Genomic DNA, 25,446 nt, shown 5'->3' on the forward strand with positions numbered 1-25,446 from the left:
GCATAAAAAGAAGTGGGCCTAATACCGACCCCTGCGGAACACCCCTAGTCACTGGCAGCCAACCAGAAAAGGATCCTTTTATTTCCACTTGCTGCCTCCTACCAATCAGCCAATACTCTAACCACGTTAGTAACTTTACTGTAATACCATGGGCTCTTAAATAGGTAAACAGCCTCTTGTCAAAGGTCTTCTGAAAGTCCAAATATATAACATCTACTGCATTCCTTTTATCTATCCTAAAAGAATTCCAACGGGTTCTTTGGGCAGGAATTTCCCTGAGGGAAGCCATGCTGACTTTGTACTATCTTGTCCTGTGTTACCAAATGCTCCATCACCTGATCCTTAACAATTGACTCCAACATCTTCCCAGCCACTGAGGTCAGGGTAACTGGTCTATAATTTACTTCCTGCTGCCTACCTCCTTTCTTAAAGAGTGGAGTAACATTTGTAATTTTCCAGTCCTCTGGCACCATGCCAGAGCCCATGGACTGCCCTACTTATAACAGCAAGAGAGACATTAGAATGGAATGGAATGACATCATTATTGAAGATCTATATCTAAGTCTATTGATACTTTGTATTGGAGAGTGGGGAGAGAATTGTTTGGGCACTGGGAATCAAACATCAATGCCCTTTTTCATTGTTGTTTTCAGTTGCCCACATTGCAGGAGATACAGTCAGCTTGCATAGAAACACTTGCCTAGCTTGTGTAGGACTCCCACCTTTGCAATCTGCTTAATACCTGTCTCACATTGAGCAACATTACAGGGGATTGTTCTGTATTTGGTAGGACAGCAGGCCTACCAGTTGTGGGCAGATGAATGTAACAGAAACCTAGCGTTGAACGATCTTTTTACACTATAAAACACCTTTTTAAAGACGGGGTTCTGACAGATGATAGTGATCTGCTTTGAAATATCAGTTGTTTAAATAATTGTCCAGTGATTTTTATGAAGTATGCAGGTGACTCCTGTGTTGTAGATGGGGTTGCTTTCCTAGAAAAAGGGCAGCACAATGATTTCCCATGTTTATTTAGAGATACAGTGCAGAACAGGCTCTTACAGCCCTTTGAGCCGCGCTGCCCAGCAATCCCTGATAAACACCAATATGCCCTTAGCCTAATCATGGAACAATTTACAATGGCCAATTAACCTACTAACCAGTTGGTTTTTGGATGCACAGCCAAGTCATCTGCATACAGATGAGTTGAAGAAAAAGTGAAATTTTGAATAGTAATCTGTGAATTCTTTGAATTTTTTCCTCATTCAGTCTGTTAATCTCTTCCCATAGTATCTGAATAAGTTTCAAGTTTCAGATGTGCAAAAGACTTCACAACAGTAACTACCCTCAAAGCAGTTGATTATTTGTCTGTACAATGTTCCTGGAATGATCTGAAGTTATGAAAGGTGTTCTGTAATGCTGTTTATTTTTACAGAAATGGTAAAACCCATTGTGCTATTGAACAAGGGTCCTGATGCAGGGTCTCAACGTGAAACATTATTTATTTCTTGAGATACAGTGTGGAATAGGCCTTTCCTGCCTTTTGAGCCGTGCCGCCCAGCAATCCCCCGATTTTTAATCCTAGCCTAATCTCGGGACAATTTACAATGACCAATTAACCTACCAACCAGTAGGTCTTTGGACTGTGGAAAGAAACTGGAGCACCCGGAGGAAACCCACGCGGTCACAGGGAGAACGCATAAACTCCTTACAGGCAGCGTCAGGAATTGAACCCAGGTCACCTGTACTGTAAACCGTTGTGCTAACCCCTACACTACCATGCCACCCATTTATCCCATAGATTTCATTTCCTTTATCGCATGGCTGCTGCGTGACCCATTGATTTCTTTCAGCATTGTCTTGGTGCCCCTTGTAAATTGTATTCCATGAATTTTGAATATGTTCTGGTTTTGCAATCATTAAGAATGTTTTTGCAATGCTATTCTCAGGTAAAGAAGATGGGAGAACTTGGACTTTTGGCAATGGATGTGCCTGAGAAATATGGTGGAGCAGGATTAGATTATCTGGCATATGCCATTGCTTTAGAAGAGATAAGCCGGGGCTGTGCTTCCACTGGCGTCATCATGAGTGTAAATAATGTGAGTCTACAATGTATGTATAAACATAATTGAAGGCAAAGAATTGTTACATGCTTAATCCACGCTAGTGTGATTAATGATTCGCTTCAGTTAAACTTTGACTGTTTCACAGAATTATTGATATATTTCTGATATTGTTAATAAAAAAATTCAATTTTCAGTTTAATTTCGCTGAGTAAGCAGCTAGTTATGTGAGTGAAGTTCACTTTTTAAATCCAGTCCAAAATTTTGTTAACTCACTAGCTGAGAAAGCTATAAGCCTCAAATAGTTCAGCAAGGCAGAAGAGATGCTGCATTGATTTGAGTAGTTTTCAGAAGAGGCATTTTAAAGTGTGAGTGAGTAGGGGGTGAATTTAAAAAAAGTTCTGTTTGTAACTTCTGAAATAAGTTGAGTTCTGTGCCGAAGTTGCATACATGGACATGGTGAAACTCCATTGGCTCTTAATATGATTATACTGGAGGTAGGTGTCAGAGAAGCCACTGCATCCAAGGAGGTGAGAAAATCCATTGAAATGAGAAGTGTTGTAACATTGCCAAGTACTGAGTGAAAGTAATAAGGCTTGTGAATCAGTGAATCTTTTGTACAATTTTTCTGCTATGCTAATTCTGTACCACTGAGAGATATGGGGGCTGAAATAATCTTGTATTTGGGCTGATGGGATGAAGTAGACAAAGATGTGGATTTGAGTCTAAAATAAAGCCCCCTAATGAAGATTAAATTTTAATTTAGTTTTGCAGATTTCTTCCCATCCTTACTTTGAGCATCAGCATCAAGTCATTGATAGGTGTAGTTTCAGAGATGCTTGGTGCTCCAAAGTATTTTTTCAACTAGAATTGTGTGTTACCTACTCATGTGACTTTGGAATTTGCTACTGCAGAATCTGTTCTTGTCTCAGTTAGTGTTTTCATGTGCCCCTTCTGGGTAGTTTGCAAGCCCATCTTCTTCTCCCTATCCTTGCAGCCCCTCAGGATGATCTTCCCACAGCCATTTTGTGGTTTGTGTTTAGCTTACCATTATATTATTTGCTAAAAATGAACTTAAAAATCATAAATTTCTCTTTTTCCAGTCTTTATATTTGGGTCCAATTTTGAAGTTTGGTTCAGAAGAGCAAAAACACAAGTGGGTTACCCCTTTCACAGATGGAACTAAAATTGGCTGCTTTGCCCTGAGTGAGCCAGGTAAGGTACAATACTTGTATGAAGATTGGTGTATAATGTCAGCATACGATTCATTGGAGAGGGGTTGTAGTGTGTTAAGAAATTATAACTTGGTTTTCTGCTAAAATTAGAAAGGTGTCTAATTTACCAAGGAGAATAGAATCACAGTTCAAAGTAAATTTTATTATCAAAAGGATTTATACTGTATGTCACCATATACTATCTTGAGATTCATTTTCTTGTGGGCATACTCATCTAATCTATAGTGACTATAACAGAATCAATGAATGACCATCAAACCAGGGCTTTCAACCAGAGTGCAGAAGACAACAAACTATGCCCATGCAAAAAGAAGAAACAATAATATATATAAATAAATAATAAATATTGAGAACATGGGATGAAGTGTCCTTGAAAGTGACTCCATTGTTTGTGGGAACAGTTCAATGAAGGAGCAAGTGAATTTATCCTCTTTGTTTAGAGCCTGATGGCTGAGGGGTAGTAACTTCCTAAAACTGGTGATGTGAGTCCTGAGGCTCTTGTACCTTTTTCCTGATGGCAGCAGTGAGAAAAGAACATATTCTGGGTGGCGTGGGTCCCTAAAGATGGATGCTGCTTCCCTGCAACAGCATTTTATGGAGATGTGCTCAATGGTTGAGAGGGCTTTATCCATGATGGACTGGGCCAAATCCACTACCTTGTGTAGGATTTTCCGTTCAAGGGCATTGGTGTTTCTATACCAGGCTGTGATGCAGCCAGTCAATATACTCTGCACTGCACATCTATAGAAGTTTGTCAAAGTTTTAGATGTTATGCCAAATCTCAGCAAACTCCTAAGGAAGTAGAGGCACTGCTGTGCTTTCTTCATAATTGCATTTACGTGCTGGGTCCAGGACAGGTTCTCTGAAATAATAATACCAAGGAATTTAAAGTTACTAACCCTCTCCACCTCTGATCCTCTGAATGAGGACTGGCTCATTGGCCTCCGGCTTCCTTTTCCTGAAGTCAATAATCAACTGCTTGGTCTTGCTGACGTTGAGTGAGAGGTTGTTGTTATGGCACCACTCAGTCAGATTTTCAATCTCCCTCCTATATGCTGATGTATCACCACCTTTGATTTGGCCTATGACTGTGGTGACATCAGCAAACTTGAAAATGGTATTGGGGCTGTTCTTAGTACTGTAAAGTAAGTAGAACAGGGAAAGAAGCATCCAGCCTTGTGGTGCACCTGTGCTGATGGAGATTGTGGAGGACCTGTCGTTACCAATCTGAACTGACTGGGGTCCACAAGGAAGGAAATCCAGGATCCAGTTGCACAAGGAGGTCTTGGAGCTTATTGCGTAGATTTGAGGGGATGTTGAATACTGAACTGTAGTTGTTAAGGAGCACATTGATGTATGCATCTTTGCTGTCCAGATGTTCCAGGGTTGAGTGAAGGGCCAAAGAGATGACATCTGCTGTGGACCTGTTGCCCCAGTAGGCAAATTGGAGCGGATCATTTCGGTTGGAGCAGTTCGGTGCATTGTGTAAATCAAGAAGCCTTCAGGTTTGATCACTGTATCTTATGTGGCTGGAAAAAGTCACGTTTCAATCAAGTATACAATGGAACAGACTCTCAGTTCTCTTTGATACAGTCTTGTCCTCAGGTCCTCAGTTTTGTTCTCCAGCAACTACTGAGGAGTTGTGACTTCCTGGAGTTTTGCCATCTTGTGCTTTGCTCCTGGTAGGGTCATCCTTGCAGTAAGGTGAAGCAGGAGGTTCCAGTCAAAGAATGATCCAATGAAGACCTAATGATGGAGTTCGTGGAAGATGATGACACATTACAATGGCAGTGAAGGCAAAGGAAGGCTGCAGCAGTGAAGGATCCCCAGTCTTCTTACCCTCCATGCCACGGGACCCTCCACTTGATGTGTCAAGGGCCTTGTGGTGGCTGCCTATGCATTACCCTATCCACGTTAAACAAAGTCACGCACAACTGTTCTCCGTTAAGGGGATCCACCTTAACATCCTGATTATGTGGATCCTGGATTGGTCTCTACAGCCAACTGAGGAACCACCAACAGGCAACATCATACTCGAGTGATTGCACTACCTCCATATCATCATATTGAATGGCTGTGCGACCAAGAGTGGCCAGTTGATTTATTCCCGCTCCTGTTGTTTTATTTTTTGGTTTTTTTTTTGTCTTTTCCTCACACATTATGTGATAAAGTTGACAGTGCAATCAAATGCAAATCCAAAATAGTATATATTCCTCATGACTAAGATTCACTTAAATTCTTTGATCGAGTTAAAGGTTCTTTTCAGTAAAAAGACTGTGTGATAGGTTCAAGGTTGAAACTAGATAACATAAAGTAATTAATATGATATGCTTGGAGCTGGTGCTTTTTATTTTAGATAAGTGCAGACTAGACAGAATTTTGATCTCTAGACAGAATTTTGATCTCTAGAGTACATTCTAAATTTTAAAAAAAGATGAATCTGGTTGCCAAGTTGTAAGTATTCTTTACCTGGTGCAACAAGTAAGCATAGGCATATTATGCAAACGAACATTAAAATGAACACATGGAAAAGTTACGCAAGGCTCACACGGTCTTTCAGTACTTTGCCCCTGTGTTTTAAAGGGAATGGAAGTGATGCCAGTGCAGCCTCAACCACTGCCAGGCTAGATGGTGACAGCTGGATTTTAAATGGCACAAAGGCTTGGATTACAAATAGCTGGGAAGCTTCTGCAGCAATTGTCTTTGCCACCACAGACAAATCACTTAAACACAAGGTAAGTAAAAGTGACATTTACTAGCAGATTCCCCATTACAGAGACTGTTTGAAAGTGACAGTGGTCGAATGATGGTGTGTGTTTTTACTAAAGTTCAGAAGTAAACTCATTGCTCAACTTTTGTGCGTATTGCTGGATGTATGATTCTTGGGCAATGGCTGGGAATTACTTTGATGCATGAAAGGAAATGTTGTAGCCTGCACAAATCCTTTAGGACTGAGGGCTGTTGAGATTAGTACATGTAAACAAGGAAGTCGCAGGAGACTTGACTCGATCTGAACTGAAGAATTAAGAATATTGCTGCAAACCAATCAATGAAAGGTAGTCTCATTACAGTCAGATTTTGTATGATCTGCAGCGTTAGTTTTAGGGTACTTTGAAGAATTGGTAGCAGAATTGCAGACTCCTCCCCCCCCCCTCCCACCCCCCCACAATTTGTAGTGAACTGAGCACACAAGGAAGTATGATACTAGAGTTCTGCTTTCTGCTTTCTATAAGTGGAAAGATACCTCTGCTCCTACACTAACTCAATGGTTTTCCCAAGTAATGTTACGTCTTAGTTTGGAAAAAATTAGTAGAACTTTTGATCCCCGATTTGATTTTAAGGGAAAGTGGGGCTCTTTTGCTAAATATTATTATTTAATTTGAATCAATTTACGTGGTTTCCTTCCAATTTTATGTTATATAAATGTGATTTGGTGGTTGTTGATTTCTTTTTCTTTATATATATAAATGATTGTAAGATGTATCACTCCAGGAGTTGGTTCCTAATGGGTTTTTTTCCTCTTTCTTTTGTTTTATAGTTAGTGGGTTTTTTTTAAGTTAGCTGGGGTTCTCTTTTTTCCTTGTTTTCTTTTATAAATTTTTTTCATTAGCATATATACAGTTTTTTTCTTCAGCTTTATTAATTATATATATACTAATTTGTTGAATCTCTGTATTTTATAGCTGTAGAAGATTATATTAATAAAAAGATTTAAAAATGAAGTAACTTTCTGCAGCTATTTCCATTCCATCTGGCAGTGCAACCAAATAGAATGCTCTCCAAAATAATCTGTAGAAATTTGCAAGTCTTTGGTGACTCCGAATGAAATATAGCCACTATTGTGCCTTCTTTGTAGTGGCATCAATATGTTGGGCCCAGGATAGATCTTTCAGAGATGTTGACATCTCTGTTAACGTTATTAAGAGATACCTGATAAAAATGGCCACTGAATGTATATAATGTATTCTACTACATGGTTCTTTCAACACTCTTATCTGTATTTTTACTTGTTAGAGAAAAATTAAGCTTTTTTTAAAAAAATGCTTGTTTATTATTCTTTTTCTCCCTGTCAGACTTAGTTGAATTTGTTCATGGTAGATCATTATGAGCAGGTGCTCCTGTACTGTGGGATTGTAGACTAGTACTGAATCCAGACCAGCAGATGGTGCACTCTGACAGCTTTTCAGTACAATCCAAATAAAACATTCAGGGGAACAAACATTAGACAATAGCAGCAATCTTTTGAATGATTCAGGCAGTTTAACCTTTTTAACTCATACTATGGTCAGTCTTTTTAGTTACAGCAGGTTGATAGCTAATCATTTTATAAAATTCTTTCTTAGCTGATTTTTATTGCCTGATGTCCAGCCAGGCAGAGGCCCAGAAATGCAGCTAACCACAATTTTTGCCAGTTGTGACAAATACAGTTTAATTTTATTGTAGTGGCAATTAGGATGGTATAATTAGTTAAGTAGACAATATTAGCCTTAGTTACACCCTATTATAGTGACATTCAAGTTGCAGTTCCTTTAAATAAAAAAAACATTTCTGCAAAATAGTTCCTCTATTGTCCCAGGAGAAACTTGTACTAAAAACTTTGTAAGTGCAAACTTAAAGGCAGAACAAGAATTTAATCTTATCAGTTCTAGAGTCAAGAGTTATTGGGAAAGGGCAGAAAAGAAGGCTTGTCATTGTCATTTTTTTGGATTTATCTTCCTAGAGGCATCAGAATTTGTATAGGCCAATTTAGGAGCATAAGAACATAAGAAATAGGAGCAGGAGTTGGCCATCCGACCCATCGAGCCTGCTCCGCCATTCAGTAAGATCATGGTTGATCTGGCCATGGACTCCTCTCCACCTACCTGCCTTTTCCCCATAATCCTTAATTATCCTACTATGTGAAAATCAATCCAAACTTGCCTTAAATATATTTACTGAGAATTCTACAGATTCACCACTTTCTGGGAAAAGCAGTCCCTCTTCATCTCTGTCCTAAATCTGCTCCCCGGAATCTTGAGGCTATGACCCCTCGTTCTAATGTGGCTTGCTAACTTAACACCTGGGATTAGCTTTTTTATTCTATAAGGGTAGATTGGATTGATTGTGTTGTGTACTTCCAAGGATATAGAAAAGTCTGAATATCTGAATTATGGGCAATTTAGAGATTTTGTTAGGGTACGTGCTGAGAGGCCTGCTCTGTTACAGAATCTAGAACCAGGTTAAAACCTGGGACTGAGATGGGGACAAATGACTTCGCTGTGAAGGTGGTGAATCTCAGAGAGCTGTGAATATTCACTCTGAGTAAATTCAGTCTGGGACTGTTAGATTTTTGGGCTTTGTGGGGATAGTGTGGGAAATGTAATTGATGTGGTTAATGATGATGATAAATTAAGCGTGTGGTCCACTGGTGTTTCTTAGTATGTTCTCTGGAGAAAAAAGCAGAACTTGTGGAGGTTAAGTGAGAATGGCGTCCCTTGATATCATCTCAACGTTTTACTGAGCGTGATATGGAGCCTCAATGATATTTAAGTCACCGAGGAACGAAAGTGAAGATGGGAATTGGATCATGCCTATTCAATGATGTTGTATGAGGTCCTTTGCATAACATACAAAATAATTAATTTATTACACTACTATCCAAGAACCTACACTGTCAATGTACTGAAATGAAATCCAATCTCACCACATAAATCTGGAATAAACAACTAACACTAATAATTGTAACCAGGATTACAAGATCGTTTCTTAAAAGAAGTCTGATTCACTAATAGCCCTCAAGAAGAAAATCTGCCATCCTTGCCTAGTCTATGGGACAGTTAGTGATGGATTTGTAAAAGATGACCATGCTCAACAAATGAATAAATTAAAGTTTGGAGCTATTGTTGGGGACTAATTGTCTTAGTCTGACATATGTCACACATGTCAGAAAATGACAGAAGCATTTTCATTTTAATGATTTTCCCTCACTCTTGAACAGAGTTCCTCCAGGTGTATCCACTGAGTGAAATGTCTTTCGATGGACAAGGATAGATCTGGTCCTAGGGTTGAGGTCCTTAACTGGAAGAAGGCCAAATTTGAAGAAATGAGAAAGGATCTAAAAAGCGTGGATTGGGACAGGTTGTTCTCTGGCATGGATGTGATCGGTAGGTGGGAAGCCTTCAAAGCAGAAATTTTGAGAGTGCAGAATTTGTATGTTCCTGTCAGGATTAAAGGCAAGGTGAATAGGAATAAGGAACCTTGGTTCTCAAGGGATATTGCAACTCTGATAAAGAAGAAGAGGGAGTTGTATGACGTGTATAGGAAGCAGGGAGTAAATAAGGTGCTTGAGGAGTATAAGAAGTGCAAGAAAATACTTAAGAAAGAAATCAGGAGGGCTAAAAGAAGACATGAGGTTGCCTTGGCAGTCAAAGTGAAGGATAATCCAAAGAGCTTTTACAGGTATATTAAGAGCAAAAGGATTGTAAGGGATAAAATTGGTCCTCTTGAAGATCAGAGTGGTCGGCTATGTGCGGAACCAAAGGAAATGGGGGAGATCTTAAATAGGTTTTTTGCGTCTGTGTTTACTAAGGAAACTGGCATGAAGTCTATGGAATTAAGGGAAACAAGTAGTGAGATCATGGAAACTGTACAGATCGGAAAGGAGGAGGTCCTTGCTGTCTTGAGGAAAATTAAAGTGGATAAATCCCCGTGACCTGACAGGGTGTTCCCTCGGACCTTGAAGGAGACTAGTGTTGAAATTGCAGGGGCCCTGGCTGAAATATTTAAAATGTCGCTATCTACAGGTGAGGTGCCGGAGGATTGGAGAGTGGCTCATGTTGTTCCGTTGTTTAAAAAAGGATCGAAAAGTAATCTGGGAAATTATAGGCCAGTAAGTTTAACGTTGGTAGTAGGTAAGTTATTGGAGGAAGTACTAAGAGACAGAATCTACAAGCATTTGGATAGACAGGGACTTATTAGGGAGAGTCAACATGGCTTTGTGCGTGGTAGGTCATGTTTGACCAATCTATTGGAGTTTTTCGAGGAGGTTATCAGGAAAGTGGATGAAGGGAAGGCAGTAGATATTGTCTACATGGACTTCAGTAAGGCCCTTGACAAGGTCCCGCATGGGAGGTTAGTTAGGAAAATTCAGTCGCTAGGTATACATGGAGAAGTGGTAAATTGGATTAGACATTGGCTCGATGGAAGAAGCCAGAGAGTGGTGGTAGAGAATTACTTCTCTGAGTGGAGGCCTGTGACTAGTGGTGTGCCACAGGGATCAGTGCTGGGTCCATTGTTATTTGTCATCTATATCAATGATCTGGATGGTAATGTGGTAAATTGGATCAGCAAGTTTGCTGATGATACAAAGATTGGAGGTGTAGTAGACAGTGAGGAAAGTTTTCAGAGCCTGCAGAGGGACTTGGACCAACTGGAAAAATGGGCTAAAAAATGGCAGATGGAGTTTAATACTGACAAGTGTGAGGTATTGCATGTTGGAAGGACAAACCAACGTAGAACATACAGGGTTAATGGTAAGGCACTGAGGAGTGCAGTGGAACAGAGTGATCTGGGAATACAGATACAAAATTCCCTAAAAGTGGCGTCACAGGTAGATAGGGTCGTAAAGAGAGCTTTTGGTACATTGGCCTTTATTAATCAAAGTATTGAGTATAAGAGCTGGAATGTTATGATGAGGTTGTATAAGGCATTGGTGAGGCCGAATCTGGAGTATTGTGTTCAGTTTTGGTCACCAAATTACAGGAAGGATATAAATAAGGTTGAAAGAGTGCAGAGAAGGTTTACAAGGATGTTGCCGGGACTTGAGAAACTCAGTTACAGAGAAGGGTTGAATAGGTTGGGACTTTATTCCCTGGAACGTAGAAGAATGAGGGGAGATTTGATAGAGGTATATAAAATTATGATGGGTATAGATAGAGTGAATGCAAGCAGGCTTTTTCCACTGAGGCAAGGGGAGAGAAAAAACCAGAGGACATGGGTTTAGGGTGAGGGGGGAAAAGTTTAAAGGGAACATTAGGGGGGGCTTCTTCACACAGAGAGTGGTGGGAGTATGGAATGAGCTGCCAGACGAGGTCGTAAATGCGGGTTCTTTTTTTTAACATTTAAGAATAAATTGGACAGATACATGGATGGGAGGTGTATGGAGGGATATGGTCCGTGTGCAGGTCAGTGGGATTAGGCAGAAAATGGTTCGGCACAGCCAAGAAGGGCCAAAAGGCCTGTTTCTGTGCTGTAGTTTCTATGGTTTCTATGGATGCATTGTTGGATTTTTTTCAGCCTGATTTTGATGTTATCTTTGAAGCATTTCCTCTGCCCACCAAGGCTCACTGACCTTCCTTCAACTGGGAGTAAAGGATCTATTTGGGGAGACGTGAGTCAGGCATTCGAATGACATGACCTATCCATCAGAGATGGAGTTGCTTTATCATGGTGGAGATGCTGTTCGTGTAGGTCTCCTCCAATACGCTGGTGTTAGTGCTTCCAGCTGATCCTTAAAATCTTTCCTGTAAAATGCACTGACCAACTCACAAAGACTTCTTTGACGTCTGTTCCCAAACTCATAATGTCAAAGGAAAGAAAGTACCTCACTGCCATTCATTTGCTGAGTTAATCTTCAGGAACTCCTGCGTAACAACACTGTGGCAATACCTCTGCCACGTAGAGAAGAGCAGTTCAAAATTTTCCACCACCATTTTCCCTTTCCCCCCCTCCACCTGGGGGCAAATGGAGTTGGTCAATTAATGTTACTCTTGTCAGACTCTTCACATAGCCTGAGTGAATAAGCCGGTTCCTGACAGCTCTGTAGAGCTACTTCCTGGAAAGTACTTACTATATATATTAGGAAGGATAGGATGGGTTTGGCTGAAACACAAGACAAAAATGTCATCATCCTATTTAATTACGGGAGTGCATGACATTTGTGTTCTCTGGGATGTCCTGTCTGGCTGGATTCCATCTAAATGGAGCAATTCTTTCATTGCTGGATGTTGGAAATTGGAAACGGACCAATAATTCATTTATAATAAGAACTTTAAGTGAAAAATGATCCACTTTAACAACATGATGCATTAAGCACCTTTAATTAAGTAAAATGACCCAAACACTTCATGGTATATTGTCAAACAGAATTAGATTATGAGCCAGAAAAGGGAAATATTAAGATAGACGATTGTGAGCTTGGTTGCAGAGAGGGCATCAAAGCAGTTGGCAAGGCACTTAGGCTGAAAGCATTGGTTTAATGAAAATTAGGATACTTAAGTATCATAATTGGACAGGTGTGGGTATCACAGTGAAGATCAGAACAGGTGGACATTGAGGTTTAGCTGGGTCGTACTCTGGTAACTTTTAATACCATGTTAGTTTGGTATAGGATTGTTATTTTTAATTGCCTTCATTTTGATTATTCCTGTTGCATTTTTACAAGTGAACCTTTCACAGATTTACAGTGTGATGAAAGCAGTAAACAATGCCAATCCAATGGAAATGTTTCCAATTGGCCAATTGGTGCAAAATATAATTTTCCCAGAGCCTTTTGTGCATGTTTGGGGACCGTGGAACATTGGCTTTGGTTACAATCTGAGCTGGTAATATGGAAAATGAATTGTAAAGAGAATACATAACTGCTTACTGGGTCGAGATTGTTTTTGCAAGTATTCAATGGCTGGATTTCCAATGAATAACTCCTGTCGGAGAAGACAAATCAAAATGTTCAATTAAGTGGTTTAGATTCCATTAGAGCTCGCAGGATCACAGGCAAAACTGTCTGCAGCCTGTCAGCTGCAATGGCATTCCAACTATGGAAGCAGTCCAATACTGTTATAAAGAGAGTTTTAAGTAAGAAATGATGCATCATTTAAGCACCCTTAATTAAGCCAAACTTTACAAAGTACTTCATAGGAATGTTGTCAAACAGAATTTGAAACTGCACTACAAAATGAGATATTAGGATAGATGAACAAACCAGAAAATTTGAGCCATTGTGCTTTGATATTTGCTGTTCGTGAATATCCTTTATTTTGCTTTCACAGTCAATCTCAAATTTAAATGGACAAGTGGAAATTTATTTCTTACTCTGGAGAAATGCCATTAGTCCTGTCTTTGGCAAGATGGCGGTTGTGAAAAGTGCTGATGCTTTGTGGGCAACTTCCAAAACTTCCAAATGCTCTCACTGCAATCTGCAGCTTGTAATTTCCCTTTAAGTAATTTACCTTTGAACTGTTTTAATGAATTAGAAATTTTGTGATCTTTTGAAGGACTTGATGGACTTAACTCTCAAGAATGCAGGTATGGCACCTTTAAGCAGACAAAGGTACATCACCATGGCTGTAAGAGAGGGATGAGGGGAAGTCTTCAAGCCAGGATAAAATGTTGAGGTATGAAACTTCCTCTACCCAGTATCTTATCAGCAAATGTACATTCGCTAGAGAACGTAACTGAAGATTTTCGGGCAAGATTACTGTATCAGAAGGAAATGAGGGATTGCTGCATTTGTCTTTCATGGAGACATGGCTAACTTAAGACTTGCTGGATTTGACAATCAGACCCGATGGCTTCTCGATATACCAGAAAGACCAGACTGCTGATTTGGAGAAGACAAAAGGTGGGGGTATGTGTTTCATGATAAACTATTTGTGGTAGTAGGATGCAGGGGTCTTGTTGTACTCTTGTTCCTCCAACCTGGAACATCTGATGATTAAGTTCCAACTGGTCTACTTACCAAGAGAATTCTCAGTGATCCTGATCACAGTTTACATACGGCCAAAGGCCAATGTTAAACAGATACTCAAGGTACTAAGTGTCATCACCAGCAAACAAGAAACTGCTTACCCTGACGTGGACTTCCAACAAGCTTATTTGAAGAATTCTCTGCATCACGTACAAAATGCTGGAGGAACTCAGCAGACCAGGTAGACCTAGGAAAACCTAGGAAAAGAGTACTGTTGATATTTTGGGCTGAAACCCTTTGGCAGGACATTTAGACTGGTTAACTGCCTTACAGGTCCTGCTGAAGGGTTTGGGCCCAAAACGTCGACTGTACTTTTTTCTTAGATGCTACCTGGTCTGCTGTGTTCCTCCAGTATTTTGTGTGTTTGTTGCTTGGATTTCCAGCATCTGCAGATTTTCTCTTGTTTGTGATTGAAGAATTCTCTGCTCAATTATCGTCAACGTATCGCCTGCAGGGTCCAAACATACTCAAATGCTGCTGTACTACCGTAAGGAATGCCTGTAGTTTGATCCCTAGACCACATTTTGGGAAATCTGATCATTTGGCTATCCTCTTTCTGCCTGCATACAAACAGAGGCTAAAATACAAGGTTTCAGAAATAAGGATATCAAAGAGGTGTTTGTGGGAGATAGACGAGTGGCTATGGGGTTACTTCGAGTCAGTGGACTGGGCTGTGTTTAAGAACTCATCAGAGGATCTGAATGAATACACCATGGTTGTCATGGACTTTGAAAACAGCTGTATCCTCACAAAATCATTCAGAGTCTTCCCCAACCAGAAACCCTGTGTAACCCTCTCACTGTGGATCATCACCAACCAGGCTTGTTAGCTAATTCTGGTTAACAGCCACGTGACTCAGCATTGCATGGGTAACAGTGAAATAGCCACCTACAATAGGCAATACATGTCTAGGGTTGGTATGATTTGGGTTCAGTCAAACAGGAAAGGTGTAAAGTTCTGTGGTGAATGCTGTATAAATACTACCCCCTGCAAAGTTGAGGAAATAACAGAACTTATGCCGGCAGAAATATAAAGAGGAAACACATTTACAGATATTGCAACTTTAACAAACAGCTAATAGAAAACAGAAAAAGGGATCATTACAGTTAAACTACTCTAAGTGTGCACATATTCATTGGAGCTCATTTCTTGAATAGTTGGGTACTTCTCTTTTATTACTCATGGTGCTGAACCCACATCACCAAACTTCAATTTGAACTTCCCTTGAAGTTCCCTTGAGAGTGGAGGGGGTTATTAAAGGAAGTTCGAGAAATCAATGTTCATGCCATCAGGTTGGAGGCTACCCATACAGAATATAAGGTAATGTCTTCCATTCCGATATGTCAAAAAAGCGGGATCTTTCAGTGGCCACTCATTTTAATTCCGCTTCCCATTCCCATTCTGATATGTCACCGAGCACTGAGCTCCATCTGCCAGAAGAAGTGGGATCTCTCAGTGCCTCCTCCATTGTAGCAATGAGGTCACACTCAGGTTGGAGGAACAACACCATCCAACCTGATGGCATGAACATTAATTTCTTGAACTTCTGGTAATATCCCCCCACTCCTTCACCATTCCCTTACCCTTTTCCCTTTCTCACCTTACCTCCTTGCCCGGCCATCACCCCCTCTAGTGCTTCTCTTCCCCCCCCCCAACTTTTCTGTCTTCCATGGCCTTCTTTCCTCTTTCATCAGACACCCGTTCTCTAGCCCTGTTTCACCAGTCAACTTCCCAGCTCTTTACTTCATCCCTCCCCCTTCAGGTTTCACCTATCACCTAGTGTTTCTCTCTCTCTCTCCTCCGCCCCCCACCTTTTAAATCTACTCCTCAGCTTTTTTTCTTCAGTCTTGCCGAAGGGTTTCGGCCCGAAACGTCGACTGTTCCTTTTTCCATGGATGCTGCCTGGCCTGCTGAGTTCCTCCAGCATTTTGGGTGTGTTGCTTGATAGAATTTGCTCCTCACACAAGGATTAATTTGTGCCACTTCTCATTTATCTGATGAAACCCTGAAAGGCCACCCTTAATTTAATTCTGTTTTTTTAAAACCATGACTTCTCTAAATTATGGGCTGCTTTGGTTTCAGTATTTGGCCAGTAATTGGACATCAGGTTAACTCAGGGAAGTTGTGAGATTTGAGCATAATTTTCCCACTGAGTGTTTGATTTATGGAGTGAAATACAAGTTAAAATGAGGGATTTATATCTGTGGAAGGAGAGCTGACTGGATATAATGGATGATACTGCAGCACTGCAGTTAGTGCAGTTGTTTCACAGCCCCATCTAGCCCTGTTTGATTTTAACCTCCAAAAATGTGTGTGTGAATTTTGTATGTTTGCCCTCTGGCCACGTAGGTTCCTCTTACATTCCATAGACGCACTAATTATGAGGTTAACTGGCTGCTGTAAATCATTCCTGGTTTAAGTGCTTGGTCAGAAAATCAGTGGGGTGCTAATGGTCATGTGTGGTTACAGGGAATTAATTGGGATCGAACAGAGAGGCAGCTTAGACTCACTGGGCTCAGTGGTCCCCTTTCTATGTTATAAAAGAAATAGGAAATATGATATCCTGTGTAATTAGCCATGTTGGTGGATAGACCACCAGAGGCCAAATCTGGTAGTCTTTTGACCCACACTTACTTGCTGCATCGTGTTTAATTACTGTTAGAGCTAGAGGCCTTGTTACTCTCCATCCTTGTCATAAGTCTCTTTCAAACTGGAATTTGCTTTGGCAATCACTAGAGTCTTCTGTTATTTGAATCTAAAATTACAGACTCCTCTGCAATATTCTCCTTAATGAATTTTTCAATATTATATATACAAATACCATAAATCACAGACTATTCCATGAATAATAAAGCTGACCAGTTCTATCACATTCCTTTCTGAAAGCCAAATTCAGTGTCTATTGGTTCTTTAGACATGCTTTTCATGTCTAAAAGCATGTTTTCCTTAATTTTAATCCACTGTTATTTCAAAAGGAAGCTTGTGATTCATTTTGGTCTGACATTCAAAATTGCTTGCTTTGTTGTAAGTGAGCAAAACTTTGACATTAAGGTATAGTAGTTTGCTGTCCTCAACAGGGATGGCAAAATGCTCCACCCACTCCTAAACTAAACAGGAGGATGCGGGGTGGGGAGGGCTCCAAGAATGGGATGTTTAACAAAACAAGATGAAATGAGAAAGCAGTGGCGCAGGATAATGGGAGGGGAAATGGGCAGGCAAAGTGTGACAGGTCACAGCTGAAAATGTAAGCAAAAGCATGCAGCAAATCCAAAGTTAAAAACGTGTTCTGTTTACCGGCCTTTATTTGAATGCGTGCAGCGGTCGGTCGCAATAAGATTGAAGAGTTGACAGTGCAGAAATTAACATATGAGTGTGATTTAATAGCTATTACAGAGATGTGGTTGTCAGGTGATCAGGAGTGGGTGCTCAGTATTTCAGGTTATATGGTGCTCCAGAAGAGCAGGCCAAAAAGAAAAGGAGGCAAGGTAACATTGTTATCGAGGAAGGTATCAGAGTGTAAGTCATGATATAGAGGCAGTGGGTAGTGATGTAGAATCAATTTGGGTTGTAATAGTGAGAGAAAGGAAGCACAGGTGGGACTAGTTTATAGCCCCCAAAATGTGACTCCTAAATAGGAAGATATCTAGGGCGTATTTGAAGACAGTTGTAATTGACATGAGAGATGTTAATCTACATCAAAGTTGCTGGTGAACGCAGCAGGCCAGGCAGCATCTGTAGGAAGAGGTACAGTCGACGTTTCGGGCCGAGACCCTTCGTCAGGACTAACTGAAGGGAGAGCTAGTAAGAGATTTGAAAGTGGGAGGGGGAGGGGGAGATCCGAAATGATAGGAGAAGACAGAAGGGGGAGGGATGGAGCCAAGAGCTGGACAGGTGATTGGCAAAAGGGATATGATCCTCTCATATTCCTTTTGTGGATCCTCTCATATCCCCTTTGCAGATCCTCTCATATCCCCTTATCAGATCCTCTCATATCCCCTTTGCCAATCACCTGTCCAGCTCTTGGCTCCATCCCTCCCCCTCCTGTCTTCTCCTATCATTTTGGATCACCCCCTCCCCCTCCCACTTTCAAATCTCTTACTAGCTCTTCCTTCAGTTAGTCCTGACGAAGGGTCTCGGCCCGAAACGTCGACTGTACCTCTTCCTAGAGATGGTGCCTGGCCTGCTGCGTTCACCAGCAACTTTGATGTGTGTTGCTTGAATTTCCAGCATCTGCAGAATTCCTCGTGTTTCTGTTAATCTACATGTTGGTTTGATGAAATAAGCTGGCAAGGGTATCAAAGAAGAAGTTGTACAGTACATCAGCTACATGTGTAGCTTGGAGCAGTATATTACAGATGACCTGCTGAAGGAGAGGCTATTTTAGATTGGGTCATGAGTGATGAGGAAGTATTAATATGAGATCTTGTAGTCAAAGATCCCCTGGGAGGTAGTCACCATAGTATGACAGGGCACAGGGTGAATGGTGCTGAAGCAAAGCCAATGTCTTCAGCTTAAATAAGGACAATTATAAGAGGATGAAAGCAGAGTAGTCTCAGTTAGACTAGGACATTTGGTGAAGAGACAGATCAATAGATGAACAGTGGCAGGTATTCAAGCAGCTGATTGTAACACTCGGTAGGAATTTATCCCTGTTAGAAAGAAGCCACAATCTGTGGTTAACTGAGCAGGTCAAAGATAACGTTAAATTGAAAAGTAAAACCATACAAAGTGGCAAGAGTGAGTGATAGGCATTTGAAATATTTAGGAACCCGAGGAGAAAGACTATAAAGTTAATAAGGAGGGAGAAAAGTTTTTGAGAGAAGACTGCTGTGAATGTCAAAACAAGCAATGGGAGCTTCTACAGATGTATAAATAGGAGAAAGCTGCAGAAGCAAGCATGGGACTTACAGAACAATGAAAATGGTAGAAGCATAACTGGAAACAAAGGCATGGGCAATATTTTTAACAATTCCTTTCATCAGTCTTCAGAATCAGAATCATAAATCATGATGGTAGCAAAAGGAAGGAGATGTCATGGATGGTGATGGTCCTTAATGATGCATTGCTTCTTGAAATGTCGTAGAGGGTGAGGAGGGTTGTAGCTGTGATGCAGCTGGCCAAATCTTCAACCCTCCGCAGCCTTTGCATTGACACTTTCATATCAGATGGCAATGCAGCCAGTCAGAATTCTCTCCATAGTACATCTATAGGAACCTGCTAGTCTTTGGTAACATACCAAATCTCCTGAAACTCTTAATGAACTATAGCCACTGGTGTGTCTTCTCAATTGTGTCATTATGTTCAGCCTAAGATGGATCCTTTGCAATACTAACACCCTAGAAACTGAAGCTGCTCACCCTTTCTACTGCTGACCCCTCAATGAGGGCTGGTGGGTGTTCTCTCAACTTCCCCTTCCACAGTTAATTCCTTGGTCTTGCTGACATTGAATGCAAGGTTTTTACAATACTGCTCAACCAGCCACTCTATCTCATTCCTGTACACATCCTCATTGTCCTCTGAAATTCTGCTAACAACAGTGTTGTCATCGGTGACACTATGGAGGACGCTGCAAATATCCCCAGATAATAGAAGGGCTGATTTCAGATAACAGGGAGGAGCTTGTAAAAGTCCTAACCACATCATGTGTTAAAGATAAACAGATAACCAGAACCTAGTAATCTGTACCGAAGGGTTGTAGGTGGCAGCAGAGATAGTGGACTCGCTGATAGAAAAGTTCCAGGAGGTTTCCAGAAGATTGTTCAAAAAGGGAGAAATACTGAAAGCAGGGTTAGTTTAATAATTTTTATATTATTTCTGCCTTGATGAGATCCAGCATAGATCAGCCATGGTCATTTTGAATAGTGGTGTTTGAGGGGCCTGGTGACCAACTCCTGCTTCAAGTTTCTTGTGCACTTTGTGTTTATACTGGCCTAAAATGATTTTTCTTCTTCACAGAATTAGTCAATGCTACTGACAACCACAAAGTTAATGTAATACTTAAATCTTACGAGTTGTGAGCATAGACCATAATACATGGTCCCCATGTTCTGTAGGAGTAGACCACAATTGTATATTGTAGTCATCTTCTGCAGACTTATTTTTTTGGGAGATATACACAACTACAGATGCTTGAGAGCAATAAAGAAACAGATGGATGGTCTTGACTGGAAATGTCATCTGTCCCTCTACAAGTGCTGTCTGGCCTGTAGAGTTCTATCAGCAGATTGCTTTTTATTCTACGGGAATATAGCATGTGTGCCAGTTGAGTTCACTGCAGCAGTTGAATGGAATCTGGCAATGGTTTTAGATGTCAAGTGCATGATTGTGGCCAGACTACACAGGGGTTAGAAGTCACCATGCAGTGTAAATCCTAAACCCCATTATGCTGGAGAGTGTAACGTGTTTATTTATGAGCCATGATTTTGCCACTTCCAGGATAGATAGAAGTGAACAAATAGTTTATGGGACTACTAAGAGCATTTAATGGGTAATAAAACAATATGAATGTTGAAATGATATAGGACATGAGTTTAGTCAGCATTTTTGGAAGATGATTTAATTTAACTTTGAGAAGAAAGGAAATTCACTTTAACAGATAAATGGGTAGAGTAGAGGGTCTGTGTCTTCAAGAAAGAGACCAGCTTGATTCACTGTTTTTTTTATTGTGTGCTTCTAGTGTCACTATATTCAAGATGCTGTGGCAGTCAGCCTTTAAGGTTTTATCTGTAATATCTTTTCTGATACCAAGCATTGGTTGGTACCAGCCGCATTTACATTTTTGTTAATGATTTACATTAGTTTCACTTGGTTAAACTAGTAAAAAAGGCATGCAGAACAGTAGCAATTGGATTCACACCCACTGCATTTCAATACAAGCTTTGGGAATCTTTGATCATATGGGTGGAGAGTGAGCATTACAGGAGAGGGAGAAAATCTAAAGGAGTGTGTAGTGTTATCCAGTAATTGGGATTGGCCATGGACTGGGAGAGTCAGGAATCCTTCAAGTTCTGCTGCATCAAATGTATTTCTGAAAATGTATTTTTGAGAAATACGGTAGCGGGGTGATAGTTGACTGTGTTAGATACTGCATATCTGGAATTTCGAAAGGCACCTAGTAAGGGGGCGGCATGGTAGCGTAGCTGTTATCATAACACTATTACAGTACCAGTGACCTGGGTTCAATTCCCACCACTGTCTGTAAGGAGTTTGTACATTCTCCTTGTGAACTGCTTGGGTTTTCTCCGGGTGCTCTGGTTTCCTTCCGCATTCAAAGATATATGGGTTAGTAGGTTAATTGGTCTCGTGGGTATAAGGGATGGTGAAGATCATTGTGCATTACTAAATAACATTTTTAAAAGGTTGTGCATATTATTAGTAGTAAAAATGAAAATATATGGAGTTAGATTTGATTTTGTGACATGATTTGTAAAACAGCAGAGATGTAGGGTTGGATCTGTGATTGTGAATGTAACAAGTAGTTTTCCTCAGGGATCTGTACTGGGTACTTTCCCCATATGGATAGGTAGCTTAGATGAAAAAATAGTGAGTTGTACATCGTGGTGTGCAGATGTTCACAAGGCTGAGAGTTATTGCATTGCATGGATGGGTGCAGTAAATTTCAGGGGATATGGATAGAGAAAATAGTTTCAACAGTGTGGGAATTCAGTGAGGGAAGTATGAAATCTGAGAAAGACCAGTCAGAAAAATTTCTTAAGGTAAGAGACTAGAAGATGTGGAAGAGTAAAACTCTAGAAGCATCTCCACAGTACAAAAATGCCCATATTTCCAGAAAGCTAAAGTATAAGGGTGCACAGACAGACCATGGTCAGATCACATCTGTGGTGTTGTGTTTAGTTATGTCAATTCCCTCTCAAAAATAATATGTTCGTCACAGATTCACCAGAAAAGTGCTCAAATTTCTCACAGTGCTCAGGATGCACTCCTGGGAATAAGAGCATTTGTATAAACACCACCGAAAGGCGTCATTGGAGCATTTTGTTTAAAGGGATATGTTAGTGACAGTGCTGCTGTGCAGGCAACCTAACCCAAACCCTAGTCTTTCTCACACAATGCTCTATGCGGGTAACTTAGCTGAGGTCTAAGTGATCTGCTGATGCCCCCACAGCGATGAAATTGCTGAACAGTTTTGATTGCATAGTTTCGCTTGGTGGCTCACTCTACACGAATGTCCAATCACTGTCTTTGAGGACAGTGTTGGAGAGGACAGGTTAAGTGATGCAGTCATTTGATGCTGAGGTGCAGGGCTTGGGCCTGCTGCATGATGATTGATGTGAGTGCAGGCTTTACTGGGGATTCTCTGCCTCTTCTCAGACCACCCAAATCTTGTCCTGTGAAGCTGCTTTCTCTCCCTCACTTTGTTTGAGGACAGAGCTTTCCCAGCTTGGTAACAAACTTAGAGGGTGGTGAGTCTGTGAAACTTTCTACCGCAGAAGTCAGTGGAACTAAAGTTACTGACTGTGTTTAAGAAGGAAGTAGATAGATTTCTGGACATAAAACATGTTAATGGGAATGGAGGGAGAACAGCAATATGATCTTGAGATGGAGGATCAGCCAAGTGTCTATTCACTGACAGAGCAGGTTGAAGAGCCAAGTGGTCTGTTCCTGTTTTCTGTTGTGTGGGAATTATGATGTGAGGAGATTGTGACCACAGTCTCTGCAATAAGCTGCTCCAAATGATGACTAGCACACTGTTCTCTAAGACTTTTCTACCCTTTACATTGTGCATAGCCTCTTGTTGTTGATTTATGCACCATCTTATTCCGCAAGAGAGAGTGTAGTTTTTAAGTTACTGTCATGCAATAAGTTTGGATCTTATATTTATCTCATTGTATGTTCATTAGTAAACTGCAAGCTGAAGATGTGAAGTTTGTAATAATAGGAAGTGTGTTCGGACATATGCCAGTGATATCAGGACATATCAGGTTTAATATCATTGGCATGTGTCCAAAAATTGTTTTGTGGCTGCAATACATAATAAAACTTATAAATTACAATAAGAAGTATATTTAAAAATTGAATTAAGTAATTAATGCAAATAGAGAAAAAATATTGAGTCCATTCAGAAATCTGATGGTGGAAGGGAAGAAGCTGTTGCTAAAACATTGAGTGTGTGTCTTCAGGCTCCTGTAGCACCACCTTGATGGTAGCAATGAGAAAAGGGTATGCCCTGGGTGATGGGCTTAATGATGATGCTGCCTTTTACAGACATCACATTTTAAAAGTGTCCTCGATGCTGGGGAGGCTAGAGCCCAAGATGGAACTGGTTGAGTTCACAACTTTCTGCGGCTTTTTCTGTTCCTGTGCAGTGGCCCCTCTAAGCTAGACTGTGATGCAGCCAGTTAGAATGCTCCCCACAGAACATCTGTAGAAATTTTCTACAGTCTTTGGTGTCATAACAAGTCTCCTCAAACTCTTGATGAAGTGTAACCCTTGCCATGACTTCTTTGTAATTGCATCAATATGTTGGGCCCAGCAGAGATCTTCAAAGCTGTTGACACCCAGGAGCTAGAAACTGCTTGCCCTTTCTACTGTTGATTTCTTGATAAGGGCTGGTGTGTGTTTCCATGAGTTCCCTTTCCTGAAGTCTACTATCAATTTCTTGGTTTTACTGACGTTGGTTGCAAAGTTGTTGTTATGATAGCGCTCAACCAGCTGATCTATCTCACCTATATACCCACCATGTAAAATTTTGCTAACAATAATGATGTCATCGGCAAATTTATTGATGATGTTTGAGCTGTGCCTAGCCACACATTTGTGGGTGTAAAGAGAGTAGAGCAGTGGGGTAAGCATGCATCTTTGAGGTGCACCGGTATTGATTGCCAGCGATGAGGAGATATTATTTTAGATCGCACAGACTGTCGTCTCCTGGTGAGGAAGTCAGGGATCCAGTTGCAGAGGGAGGTACCAAAGCCAAGGTTTTGGAGCTTGTTGATTGGTATTGAGGGCATGATGCTGTTAAACACTGAGCTGCAATGAACAAACAGCAGGCTGTCGTAGGTATTGCTGTTGTCCAGGTGATCCAGGTCTGAGTGGAGAGACAGTGAGATTGCATTGTACACCTATTGTAGCAATAGGCAAATTGCAGTAGATCCATGTCCTTGCTTAGGCAGGATTTGATTTTGGTCATGGCCAAGTTCTCAAAGCACTTGATAACAGCAGATGTGAGTGCAACTGAACGATTGTTGTTAATGCAGTTCCCCCTGCTCTTCTTGGACACTGGTGTGATTGCCATCCTTTTGAAGCAGGTGAGAACCTCTGACTGCAGCAGTGAGAGATTGAAGATGTCCTTGAACACTCCCACTGGTTGGTTGGCACAGGCTTTCAGTGCCCTACCAGGTATACCACCAAGCCCTGACACCTTGCAAGGCTTCACCCTCTTGAAAGATGTTCTGATGTCGTCTTCTGAGACTGAGTTCACAGAGTCTCGGATCCTTTAGGGATTTACAGAAATGTAATTTTATTCTGCCTTTCAAAGCATGCATAAAAGGTGTTGAGCTCATTTGGGAGCGAAGTGTTACAGCTGTTCATGATGTTAGATTTCACCTGGTAGGAAGTACTTACTTACTTAACCCATCACCCCTACTGGGGCATAGGCCACCAGCAGTAACTCGCGGGAGCCCTCTGTCTTGGGCCAGTCTTTCACATTGTCTCTAGGTGTAGCCCATCTTCTTCTCCCAGGGATGAGGCCTTTGGAGCTTCTGTTGGCATTTCTGTAGCTCTGGGTTTTTAGGGGATGGGGTTGCTAGCCCCATGCCCAACCTTCCTCCTATCACAGCCGGGCTTGGGACCATCCAAGGTGGAGTCCTTGTAGGAAGTTATGGCCTGCAAGCCCTTCCAGAGCTGATGTGCATCTGATTCTGTTTCTAACTTCAATTGGAATTGTTTTGTCACTTTTAAAATAGTCTTATGTTGGTCATACCTGGCCTTTTTGTATGGTTCTGGATCACCAGTCTTGAACGCCACAGATAAAGTCCTCAGCAGACTACGAATCCCTTGGTTCATCTGCAGCTTCTGATTTGGGTATGTCTGTTACGTTCTGAAAGGCACACACTCATCCACATAGGCCTTGATGAAGTCAGTGACGACTGTGACGTATTCATTCAGATTCAGTAATGAATCCCTGAATATTGTCCTGCCCATCGACTCGAAGCAGACCTGTAAGTGCTCCTCCAGCTCCCTCGACCATACCTTGGTCCTCACCACTGGTGCTGTGGTTTTTAAGTTTCTGCCTTTACGCTGGGAGTAGAAGTACAGCCAGATGATCGGATGTTCCTGAGTGCATACATGGAATAGCAGGGTAAGCATTCTTGATTGTGGTATAACAGGGCTTAAGTGTGTTGGCACTTCTGGTTCCACAGGTGAAATATTGGTGGTAGTTATTGAGAGATTGGTAGTTGGCCTG

The 25,446-nt window shown here is 41.1% G+C and overlaps 1 protein-coding gene across 6 annotated transcripts in view; it reads left to right on the forward strand.

Moving 5' to 3' along the window:
- Positions 1-25,446, forward strand: part of acads (acyl-CoA dehydrogenase short chain) — a 130,827-nt gene that overhangs the window by 20,456 nt on the left and 84,925 nt on the right. For all 6 annotated transcript variants that reach the window (XM_072247648.1, XM_072247647.1, XM_072247645.1 and 3 more), the window contains 3 exons: positions 1,950-2,099; positions 3,167-3,278; positions 5,882-6,033. In XM_072247648.1, coding sequence (XP_072103749.1) covers positions 1,950-2,099; positions 3,167-3,278; positions 5,882-6,033 — 414 coding nt within the window. The remainder of the gene's footprint in view (positions 1-1,949; positions 2,100-3,166; positions 3,279-5,881; positions 6,034-25,446) is intronic.

This window comes from Mobula birostris, chromosome 31 (genome assembly GCF_030028105.1).
Source record: "Mobula birostris isolate sMobBir1 chromosome 31, sMobBir1.hap1, whole genome shotgun sequence".
Taxonomy (NCBI): domain Eukaryota; kingdom Metazoa; phylum Chordata; class Chondrichthyes; order Myliobatiformes; family Myliobatidae; genus Mobula; species Mobula birostris.